An 11,303-nucleotide genomic window follows, 5' to 3' on the forward strand; every position below is an offset into this window, starting at 1 on the left:
AAGTATCGGTTCAGGCACCGTTTAGGCACCGGAACAGTTTTAAAAGTATCGATTTGGCACCGGTATCGAAAAAAAAAAAAACGATTCCCAACCCTACCCGTAATGGCAGTACTGCTCGGTACCCTCGCCGTATCGGCTCAAATGCATGATCATTTGCACTTATTATGGCCTCAACAGTCCTTTCAAGTTCGTCTTCCTCCATTTAAACAAGCGTGTGTTCAAAAAGTTAAAAAATGCTTATTACTTTACTGGCCAACGGAGCGAACCAACCCCGTGACATCACACAAGATGGCGGCGCCCTTGCTCCAAAAGCTATAACAAAACATCTTTTTATTTTCTTTAAAAAGGTTACATTAATCGTGTTTCTTATATATTTTTTAATTAAAGTGGAAATCACTTTACTAAATAATGTAAACTTGACTGACTGCTTCAATTCCACTTTTTGGTTGTGATGAGAACCTTAAAACTAGTCTTTTTGTTCTGTCTTAGCACTAGACTTAACAGTAATGTTGGCACGTCACAGCTTTCTGTTGTACAGATAATAGCAAGGCAGAGACGTTAGTAAGCTTTTCGAGGTCACCTTTAACAGCCCAAGATAAATGCGCCGACCTCCAGAGCACAATTCACTGCAATATGTCACGACTGGACTGTACACACCAGCGACTGGTGTAAACATTGACCCATTTTTTCCAGCCTCCCGTGGCTGTAGATTAAAGGTCTTGTTTTCCTTCCAGTGCAGTTTTGAGGTGCAGTCATAAGCTAAACACTGTATGACATTAATAATCAGAGTTTTTCTTGCTCTAATGAGGAGTATGAATCTCTGCCAGTGGGCTGTGCGTCTTTTCCACTAGAGCGAACCCTATTGCCCTCTACCAGACTCATTTAAATGAGTCTGTCCTTGCTCATAAGCGTGTTCATTATTCACCTGATTGGAGTCACGTTGTGTCATCATTCCCTCAAGAGCGGCTGTGTGTTGTGTCTGTCAATGAAACAGGCCCGTGGATTTCTCTCAGCCCGTGGCCTTTGAGAACGCAGAGATTGGGCAGTGTCCTGACCTGGCCCCGCCCCAGACCCCTGAGGAAGAGGAGGATGAGGAAGAGGAAGAGGCTCTGAGGCCTACAGAAGCAGCTCGGCCTCCACCACCAGCCTCCACTGTACGTCCTAACCAATGCATTGTGGGTAGAGAGTCCTGTGTGATTACTGTAGTTTAAGACTGACTGTGTGCGTCCCAGTTCCCATTCTTGCACTACTCAGTGAAAGTCTGTGCTCTGCTGGTGATGGGTAAGTCCATACTTTTGTGTATGTTGAAAATGTTGGGATTCTTAGAGTCGTTTCTCCTGTACCGTTCATGTTTGCATTTAAACAATAAGGGCCAGTTTTACTAACAGCTTGCGCCAGCGCAAACCGTCTTTTGGCGTTAAAATAGTACTGTCAGGTTTTACTAAAGACGCGCAGTGAAGAATTAGCGCTGAAAAGGCGTGGACACAGTTATTTTTGCGCCTGACCTTATTGAATATGCATTTCTAGGAGTTTCCCTTTCAGACGCAAAATTAATGGGAGGAGAGTATTCAAATTAATCACGCAACGCATTTTACTAATGTTTGCGCTCGTCAAATTACTGGCATTTGCGCCATTATTTAACACCCAAAAAAACTATTTTGCACTTGAAATGGCTGTAATTTGTTGCTAGAGGAGGCACAGCAGAGAACAGAGAGCGCGTGGTAGAAGGGAGAGGATTTATTTCCACACGTAATTTATTTGGAATGCAAGAAGAACACAAAATTATCGTTTGCCAAGCCATGTTATTTTTAATTTGCTTCAGGAAACAAAAGACGACTTGGAACCCTCAACTAGGAGTCATGCAATACCAGCTCTATCAAAACTTCTAGCATTTTTTGGCCTTCGGTTCTTTTCAACGTACTGTGGCTTCTTTATTTCTTTATTTGCAACTACGCTAATTTGCGCTGTGCTTGGTATATTGCGTTGGTCGATATGTAGATGAGATGTTGCGTCTGTGTTCTTTAATTTGCATATTGTTAGTCAATCTTGTTAGAAATTTCCCCTCCCATCGGCGCTGTTTTGGAATTGTGCTCTCGCGCTAATTTGCCCTGTTTAGTAAAACTGGCCCTAAGAGCTAAATTCATTATCTTTGACCATTTTAGGGTCAATGTTGCTGAGGCAGCTTTAAAGGGTTAGTTCTTAGACAAAAAATTGTCCTGGCTATTCCAAGCTCTATCATTGCAGTCAGCGGGTGTTGCAGTTGAACAGCCCACAAGTCGTCAAATAAAGCGCGCGCATCCATAATAAAACGTGCCGCAGACGGCTCCGGGGGGTGAATAAAGGCCTCCCGTAGCGAATCCATGCGTTTTTGTGAGAAAAATATCCATATTTCAAACGTAATAAACACTTTTCTCTCACTTCCGTTATCTGTCATACGCGGAAGTTTGACCTATAGCATGCAGACATTGTACGTAATCTTCCAGTTGTGGTGAGTGAGAACGAAGGCATGAACGGTCAAAGCAATGCAAATACACATTCATATAATTATGAGGACTGTAGAGAGAGCATCAATAAGAAAACAAAGCCAGAACTCAAACGTTTTAGGCCTTTTTGAGGTCTGAAAAATGTCCATGAAAAAGAGGATGTATGGTCGCCCTCCATTTATGGGTGCACAAGCTGTCTATCAATATTCAGAATTTCAGAACCGACTCTCTTTTAAATTCATGAATGTGGATCTGAATTGCTCAGATGTTGAACTGATATGACAGGAAGAGGAATTTCTGACAGTCACACATCTGTGGGATTTCATTAGTCAAAGATGGGGTTTGAGACAAAACTAAAATAATAACATAACAAATCGGGGGAAACCATGTTTCTTTCATGCTTTGATGCTGTACAAATCACTGGCTTCACCTGAGCTCTTCTGTCTTCATGATGTCTCTTTTTGCTGCTCTCAGGCCACGCCCCTCACTGAAGCCACGCCCATCCCAGACACGCCCACCAGTGTCCGAGAAGCTGCGGTATTAACCTGCTCACACACACACACAGAGACATCCAATTTAGTGTGAATATTGCAGTTCCTCCATTCGGACGCTCATTTATCCTTTGACTGACGGCCATCTGCTTTATGCTGCTTGAGCTGTTTCTACAGCTTTGTTTGTGGAGGAAGTTTTGATGCCTGAGTCACAGTATGTTTCATTGTTCTCACATGAGAACTGAATGCTGATGAAATGTGTGCAGTAATGTGCTGACTGCAGGAGCTCCATCAGCTGTTCTCTGGCTCCATCTACTGCCTGTACTTTATAAAACAGCACTCAACCCTTTCTGAAACTCATGCTTGCTGTGTATAGTCTCTTTAGAGATAACTCTTGCCATCTTGAGTTTAACGTTTTGGTGGGTCAGAATTTATATGAACACATTATACGAAGTATAGAAACACAAAGAAAGTTCTTCATTCATTCACTCTAACTAACGAATTAGCAAGTGTTCCTCAAATGTTGACAAGTACATTATAAACATCTATTTACAGTCCTTTGCTATTAATAATCCATTTTTAATGTTTTCGTGAACTGTAGATATATTTTAGATCCCTTAACCCTATTCCCAAACCTAAACATAAGCACTTTTAAAAACAAATATAATAAAATAATAATAGGCAGGAAATTGTTTTTTTTACAATATTCTGTTGCATAAATAATTTTGCTCTCCTTTCTCCAAACCATAGCTTCTCTCACCTTCTCTTAAGGCAGCTGCATTAAATGTGTTCAATAGAATCAGCTGATTCATTTCATGAATTCAATATTCATTGATTAAATATGGATTTGTAAGCATTGGCACATCCGTAGAGCTGCTGAGATCACATTTGTTGAACTACATCAATTTATATTTGAAATATGATCTAACTGTTTACATATTAGCTAATTAAACAATAATAATTTGTATATTATAGTCACAATTGATGAAGAACTCACTGTTTGTATACTAAAGGGAATTAATGTATTAACAGTGTAGAGACTACAGTTACTAAATTGTGAATTAACTAGTTAGCAAATAACTAGTACTGTGTGCTTTATTACTATATACTAAAAAGTCTTAGTGAATTCTGTAATATGCAGCGTTTGATTGACATCTGCTCTGTCCAATCACACAGGCGCCGTGCGCAGCGGAGGCGGAGCCTGTCGTGCTGGAACTGGCCAAACAGTTCGGTCTGTCCAGAAACAGTCACATGGTCTTTGAGTTTGACGACAGGAAGGTGAAGAACAGGTGGGTGTCAGTTATCATCATCTTCATCCTCCTCCTCCTCCTCCTCATGCGTGTGTGTCTGCTCCTCAGGCTGATCATGGAGTTCGAGATACGCACAGAAGCAGCCTCGGGGCTGGTTTTCTACATGGCCAGGATAAACCACGCTGACTTCACCACCATCCAGCTGAAGGAGGGAATGGCTCACCTGAGCTACGATCTGGGCAGCGGCAACACCTCTGTCAGCGTGCCGCGCATCATCAACGACGGACAGTGGCACAAGGTCAGAGCGTCTGGCCTTTGACCCCTTTCACTCACTCCCTGACCTGCTTCACAGCATGCAGAATTTTGAGATAAAGCTTTTGGCTCATCTGGACACAATACTGCGCTTTGATTGTGTGATGAGCTGGAAAATAGAGAAGATGCATGGGTCGTAATTAGGCAAATATGTTTGAACAGCACATTACAAGCATGCTGTCATTGAACTAGTTTTTTTTTTTTAACTGATTTATTTATTTTGACAGAAATTATTACTTTTGTTCATCAAGGACGCATTAAATTGATCAAAAGTGACAGTAAAGACATTTGTAATGTTACAAAAGATTTCTATTTTAAAGGGGTCATAGGATGCTACATGCACTTTTACAAGTTGTTTGAACTGAAATGTGTGTTGGCAGTGTGTGTACACAACCACCCTATAATGATAAAGATCCACCCATCATATCAACTTGTGGAAAATGGGCATCCTATGACCCCTTTTAGTAAATTCATCTGTGAATCCTGAAAAATAAAATGCATCACGGTTTCCACAAAAACATTGTGTAGCACAACTGTATTCAACACTGATAATGATCAGAAATGTTTCTTGAGCAGCAGATCAGCATATTAGAATGATTTCTGAAGATCATGTGACACTGAAGACTGGAGTAATGATGCTGAAAATACAGCTGCGCATCACAGAAATAGATTTCACTTTAACAGATATTCACACAGAAAACAGCTGTTTTAAACTGTAATAATTATAATGCACTGTATTTAACAGTATTTTTTGATCAAATAAATGCAGCCTTGGTAAGCAGAAGAGACTTTTTTCAGAAACATTAAAAAAAAGTCTTACAGACCTCAAACTTTTGAACTTTGTTTGTGAGAAGGTCAGAGTACTACAGTTTTTTTTTTTTCCAACTGCTTCCACACAAACTCTTCACTTGTCACAGTTTCTGCAACAAACACCAGAACCACGCAGCAAATCTGCAAAACCATACGCTAATTCTCAGCCTTTGACTCGGTTTTCAATTTCATAAAACTCTTTTTGCAAAACACAACACACAATTCTCTGTGTAACACACACACAAATCTAACAGGAAGTATTGTGATTTCCTTTTTCAAACACAACCAATCAAAAAGCCACACTAACTCATCACTAACTCCTCACGTGTGCTTCACTGAACACCAACCGATCAATAAACACACATCTACACAGCTACACATGCTTGATGTGTTTCTTTTCTTTCGTACTGTGTAATACTGTATTCACAACCACAAATGCTTACGGTTGCTTTCAATCTTGCTTTCGTGTTTACCGTGAGTTTTTCCACATCTCTCTGCCAATTACTTTCAGTCTTGAACAGAAATGTAGACAGGAGCTCATGAAAGAAGAGCTTTAGGTTTTACATAACTGTGTGTATCCAAAAATATAATACTATGGCAAAGGTGTTTTCAACGCAAGACAAATGTTTGCTTTTGAGATGTGTTCGTGATCTTTTGAATGCAGCACTTCATTTTGCAAGAGATGTGAGGCATTTTGCATTTTGTGTGTGCGATTCTTGGGTTCGTGTGTAGAGTTTTGAAAATGTGTGTAAGCAGTTTAAAAAAAACCTGTAAAAGCAAGCAAGCGTTGATTTGTTCTCTTTCTGTTTGCAGATCCGTGTGACGAGAGAGAAGCAGAGAGGTTTTCTCGTGATTGACGGCCGTTACTCCAAACACACCACCAGCCCAAAGAACGCTGATATTCTGGATGTGGTGGGAATGTTGTACGTGGGAGGTTTACCGCTGAACTACACCAGCAAACGCATTGGACCGGTGAGAGCACAAGCACACACACACACACATTCAGAAGAGTCAAGTGCTCTTTGAGGCCACCTTCGCCTTCACCTTCACCGTCTGATGACCCACGACTGCACACCGTCACACAACTCCAACCTCCTTATTACGTTTGCAATAAAGCAGACTTGACTTGACTTGATGCTGCCTGTGCTTTTGCAGGTGCTGTACAGTATCAACGCTTGCATTAGAAACTTCAAGATGATGCATCTGCCGCTGGACATGGAGAAACCCACGTCTAGCTACCGCGTGGGCTCCTGCTTCGCCAACCCAGAAAAAGGAACTTATTTTGATGGCACCGGCTATGCTAAAGCTGGTGAGGATCCATTGTAGTCATTTACAGCTAGCATTACAGATTTTTTTAACTGCTTACACAAAATCTTCACTTGTCACACAATTTCTGAAAGCTGACACTCACCAAATCTGCAAAACCATACACTAATTCTCAGCTGAATCCTTAAGCATCGTCAAGAATCGGCTAAAAACACATCTCTTCCATCTTTATTTGACCCTCTAAATCTAGCAATCTCTATTCTAACCTTTTCTTTTTATTTATTATACAATTAACACAAGCAAAAAAGGCCTCTAAAACTAGCTTCTCTATTCTATCTGTTTTCTTTTAATTTAAAAAACAAAACCTTGCTACGTGTACTGCATTAAGCTAACTGAGACTTGTTATAGCACTTGTATATCACTGCTCTTTTGTTGGTTTGATTGCTTCCATTGTCCTCATTTGTAAGTCACTTTGGATAAAAGCGTCTGCTAAATGACTAAATGTAAATTCTCTGCCTTTTGATTGAATTTTCAATTTCATAAAACACTTTTTGCAAAACACAACACACAGTTCTCTATGTAACACAAAACTCTTACAGGAACTAATATTAAGGCAAAGGTGTTTGCAAATGTTTGCTTTTGAGATGTGTTTGTGATATTTTGAATGCAGTGCTTCATTTTGCAAGAGATGCGAGGCATTTTGCATTTTGTGTGTGCGATTCTTGGATTTGTGTGTAAAGCTTTGAAAAAAAAAGGCAAAGTTTTGAAAATGTGTGTAAGCATCTGAAAAAAAAACTGTAATATTTAAACATACATAGAAGTGTAATGTGTGTGTGTGTGTGTGTGTACAGTGGACACGTATCGAGTGGGTAACGATGTGTCCGTGGGTCTGGAGTTCAGGACGGCACAGAGCAGCGGCGTTCTGTTCGGCATCAGTAGCCAGAAGATGGATGGACTGGGAATCGAACTTGTCACTGGAAAGGTACGAAAGAGGGGTCTGAATTTTATCATTTTCAGTTCCATTGAAGAGCTCAAGTAAATTGGGGGGGATAATATGGTTGTAATGTTGTTTTGTCTTTATATGTGACCCTGGAGCACAAAAGCAGTCTTGAGTCACTGGGGTATATTTGTAGCAATAGCCAACAATACATTGCATGGGTCAAAATTATAGATTTTTCTTTTATGCCAAAAATCATTAGGATATTAAGTAAAGATAATGTTCCATGAAGATATTTTGTAAATTTCCTACTGTAAATATATCAAAACTTAATTGTTGATTAGTAATATGCATTGCTAAGAACTTCATTTGGACAACTTTAAACTTGTCTCAATATGATTTTCTCAATATTTTGATTTTTTTGCACCCTCAGATGCCAGATTTTCAAATAGTTGTATCTCAGTCAAATATTGTCCTATCCTAACAAACCATACATCAATGGAAAGCTAATTTATCCGCTGTCAGATGATGCATAAATCTCAATTTGGAGAAATTGACCCTTATGACTGGTTTTGTGCTTCAGGGTCACATATGAGTTTGTCAGTAAGAGTGTCTGTGTTTGTTGCTGTAGCTTTTATTCCATGCTGATAATGGAGTGGGGCGCTTCACAGCCGTATATGAGCCGGATCCGGAGGCGGGGCTTTGTGATGGACAGTGGCACACCGTCTCCGCCCACAAGCTGAAGCACCACCTGGAGCTCGTCGTGGATGGCAAGAAGTCCGAGGCAGCGAGTCCAGACGCCCGCTCTGCCTCTGCTGATACCAATGACCCGGTGTATGTGGGCGGATACCCCGGTGCGTCAATCAAAATCTGTTGCCATGGTGTCAGTGTTAAGAATGTTCAAACATTCCTTCATGACTCGCCGTGGGAGTTATTAACAAGCTAACAGGCAATAGTCATTTAAAGGACCCATATTGTCAAAACTGAAATTTCCTGGCTTTTTTCACTGTAAGGGAAACAGGTCAATAGGGACTGATTATTGCAAATGCAGATCCCACTGTGTTCTGGTTAAATAATTTTTATTTATTTGATTTATTTATTGCTAAGGTTTGCATTTGGTGGTGTGTTCATGACAGCTTTCCTAAAAACATATCCTATTCCTAAAATAAGAAGTATCCCAATATATCGCCTTGCTTACAGTATCGCAATGTATCGCAACCCCTTCATCGTGATACGTATCATATCGCCAGATTCTTGCCAATACACATTCCTAATTAATTAATGACTTGTTAATGTATCATTATGTCATGACTTTACTTGGGGGGGCACATTATTACTAACTCATCATTAATTACTTAAGTAACATGAATTCATGACTTGTTAATGTATCATTATGTCATGACTTGTCTTGGAGGGGCACATCTTTAAAAGGTTATCAATTACACATGTTCTATACATATTCAGCTCATCTAAATCAGATATTTGGTGCTTTTCGGTGGTTTGTAAAGAAGTGGAAGAGCAGAGGTCCTGTGGCTGCATTCGGATGGAGAAGGAACTGAACAGTAGGAGGAAAGTTGACATTTTATAGGGGCAATAGTGACCCAAAAGAAGAGCAAAAACACAAGACAAACGTCTGACTGCAGTGCATTATTATGATATAAATATAGTAAACCAATCCATAACATAACCAAAGCGATAACCATCATCTCTATGCTAACACTGATTTTAATTTGGAAAATTGCACCTGCTTAATGAATACGTTATTGTAGGACGGCAGCAGTGGAATCACTCAAAACAGAATGAGATGAAATTGTTTTTAATTATGAATGCTTCGTGTGTTGGATGAGTTAGGTTAAATGTAAATATTACAAGAATAGTCGTTGACTGATGTTTGTGACAGCTGCAGGTGGCAAATTTATAAACAATTTTACATTGTGCCATTTTCATACATCTTGCTTCTAGAGCATGTTTGATTTAGTTTACCCCAAAGTGTTAATTAATACATTAACTAACATGCAGGAACTAACATGTAATTAAGGTAGTGTTATTCATGCAGTAGTTCATATGACTCATGTCGTAGTTAAGTTAGTTCTTCATTAGTTCTTGATTAATACATATCTTAACTCATCATTAGTTCATAGTCAAGTAATTATTAATTCAGGTATTAGTACATGATAATTCATGTACTGTTATTGTAAAGTGTTACCATGATTTCTATAACTAGAATATGATACATTTGACAAAGAATTGATTGGAAGAAACAAATAAAACTCCAGAAAGGTGTAAAATATGGGACCTTTAAAATAGAAAGAAATAAAAATTATTTTATTAAAAATCTAATTTATTAAAAAAAAAATTCAAATGATGACACATAATGACATAAAGCTTCTGTCAGATCATGATAAATCATAACGTTTTTAATTTTTATGACATTTCTGGTCTTCAACCCATCATTCTGCATCATCTCATCATAAGCAAAAATAAACATCTGTTGAAAAGCTCAGTGGGATGCTCATAACAAAATATGATGCATTGAAAATATGAATATGATGAAAATATTTTTTAAGCTTTTGAGAAAAAGCAGAATTATTTTGATTTGAACTCTTTGTTAAATGCATTACAGAGGAGAAGTTGGTTAGTCTGAGTTGGGGACAATCCTAAAATACAGAGGTTCTGGAAAATGTAACATTTCAACACACTTGAAATTAGGAACAGACAATTATCGGTTTCAGTTTTTATTAACGTGTATACATTGACCTGGAATGGTTGTTTACTTTTCTTTCAGCTCATCTTAGCAGACAGAAACATTCATAGTTTGATCAGTTTGAATGTTTTCTGAAGGCGTCAGATAAATGACTGAAATCTTGTTTGTGTGTTTGTTGCAGAGGGTCTGAAGCAGTTTGGACTCACTATAAACACACCGTTTAAAGGCTGCATGAGAAATGTGAAGATCACTAAATCTGGGAAGACTCTGGAGGTCCAGATGAACAAAGTCCTGGAGCTCAAAGGAGTTCAACCTCTCACCTGCCCTGCTGGTTAAACACACACACACTCACACTCACACTCACACAGGTTTGTTTTTGTGAAAAGTGGGGACATCCCATAGGCGTAATGGTTTTTCTACTGTACAGTCTGCATTTTTAGATTTTCAAAAAAACTCATTCTGAATTATTTATAAGCCTTTTGAATTACAGGAACACTGAAAATGTCCTCATAAATCACCTTCTCGTTGTAATACCTGTGTCATACCCATGTCATTATACAAATTTGTGTCCTTATGTCACAAAAACACCACACACACTCACACTCGCGCACACACACACGCACACACGCACTCACACTCACACACACACACACGCACGCTCACACACACACACGCTCACGCACACACGCTCACACACACACACACACACACACACACACACACACACCTGATTCATTGAACTGCTACTCAGAGTGAATCAGCTCATAACCAAATAACACAAGGAATATTAATAAACAAACAGCTAGACAAACCAAAGTTTAGACAAACCAAGCCAAATGAAAAACAGATCAAAAACTGCTTTAAAATTAAATTACTACAGCCATAGGATACAATTTTTATAATAACTTTTGGTAACACTTTACAATAAGGACCTGTTAGTTAACATTAGTTTAGGCATTAACTAACATGAATGAACAATGAGAAATCCGTTACAATATGTAATTATCTGTGTTGTTAGTCAATAAAAATACAACTGTTCAGTGTTAGTTC

At 39.0% G+C, this 11,303-nt stretch overlaps 1 protein-coding gene across 1 annotated transcript in view; it reads left to right on the forward strand.

The window, feature by feature from the left end:
- The window catches only part of LOC107660539 (laminin subunit alpha-2-like), a 244,459-nt gene extending 233,822 nt beyond the window's left edge, over positions 1-10,637 (forward strand). Inside the window, 9 exon segments of the mRNA XM_016449859.1 lie at positions 995-1,154; positions 2,958-3,020; positions 4,151-4,263; positions 4,333-4,522; positions 6,160-6,318; positions 6,502-6,655; positions 7,464-7,594; positions 8,181-8,403; positions 10,435-10,637. Coding sequence (XP_016305345.1) covers positions 995-1,154; positions 2,958-3,020; positions 4,151-4,263; positions 4,333-4,522; positions 6,160-6,318; positions 6,502-6,655; positions 7,464-7,594; positions 8,181-8,403; positions 10,435-10,589 — 1,348 coding nt within the window. The 3' untranslated portion in view covers positions 10,590-10,637.
- The last annotated feature ends 666 nt before the right edge of the window (positions 10,638-11,303 follow it).

The sequence above is a fragment of the Sinocyclocheilus anshuiensis genome, unplaced genomic scaffold (assembly GCF_001515605.1).
Source record: "Sinocyclocheilus anshuiensis isolate Anshui unplaced genomic scaffold, SAMN03320099.WGS_v1.1 scaffold659, whole genome shotgun sequence".
NCBI lineage: Eukaryota > Metazoa > Chordata > Actinopteri > Cypriniformes > Cyprinidae > Sinocyclocheilus > Sinocyclocheilus anshuiensis.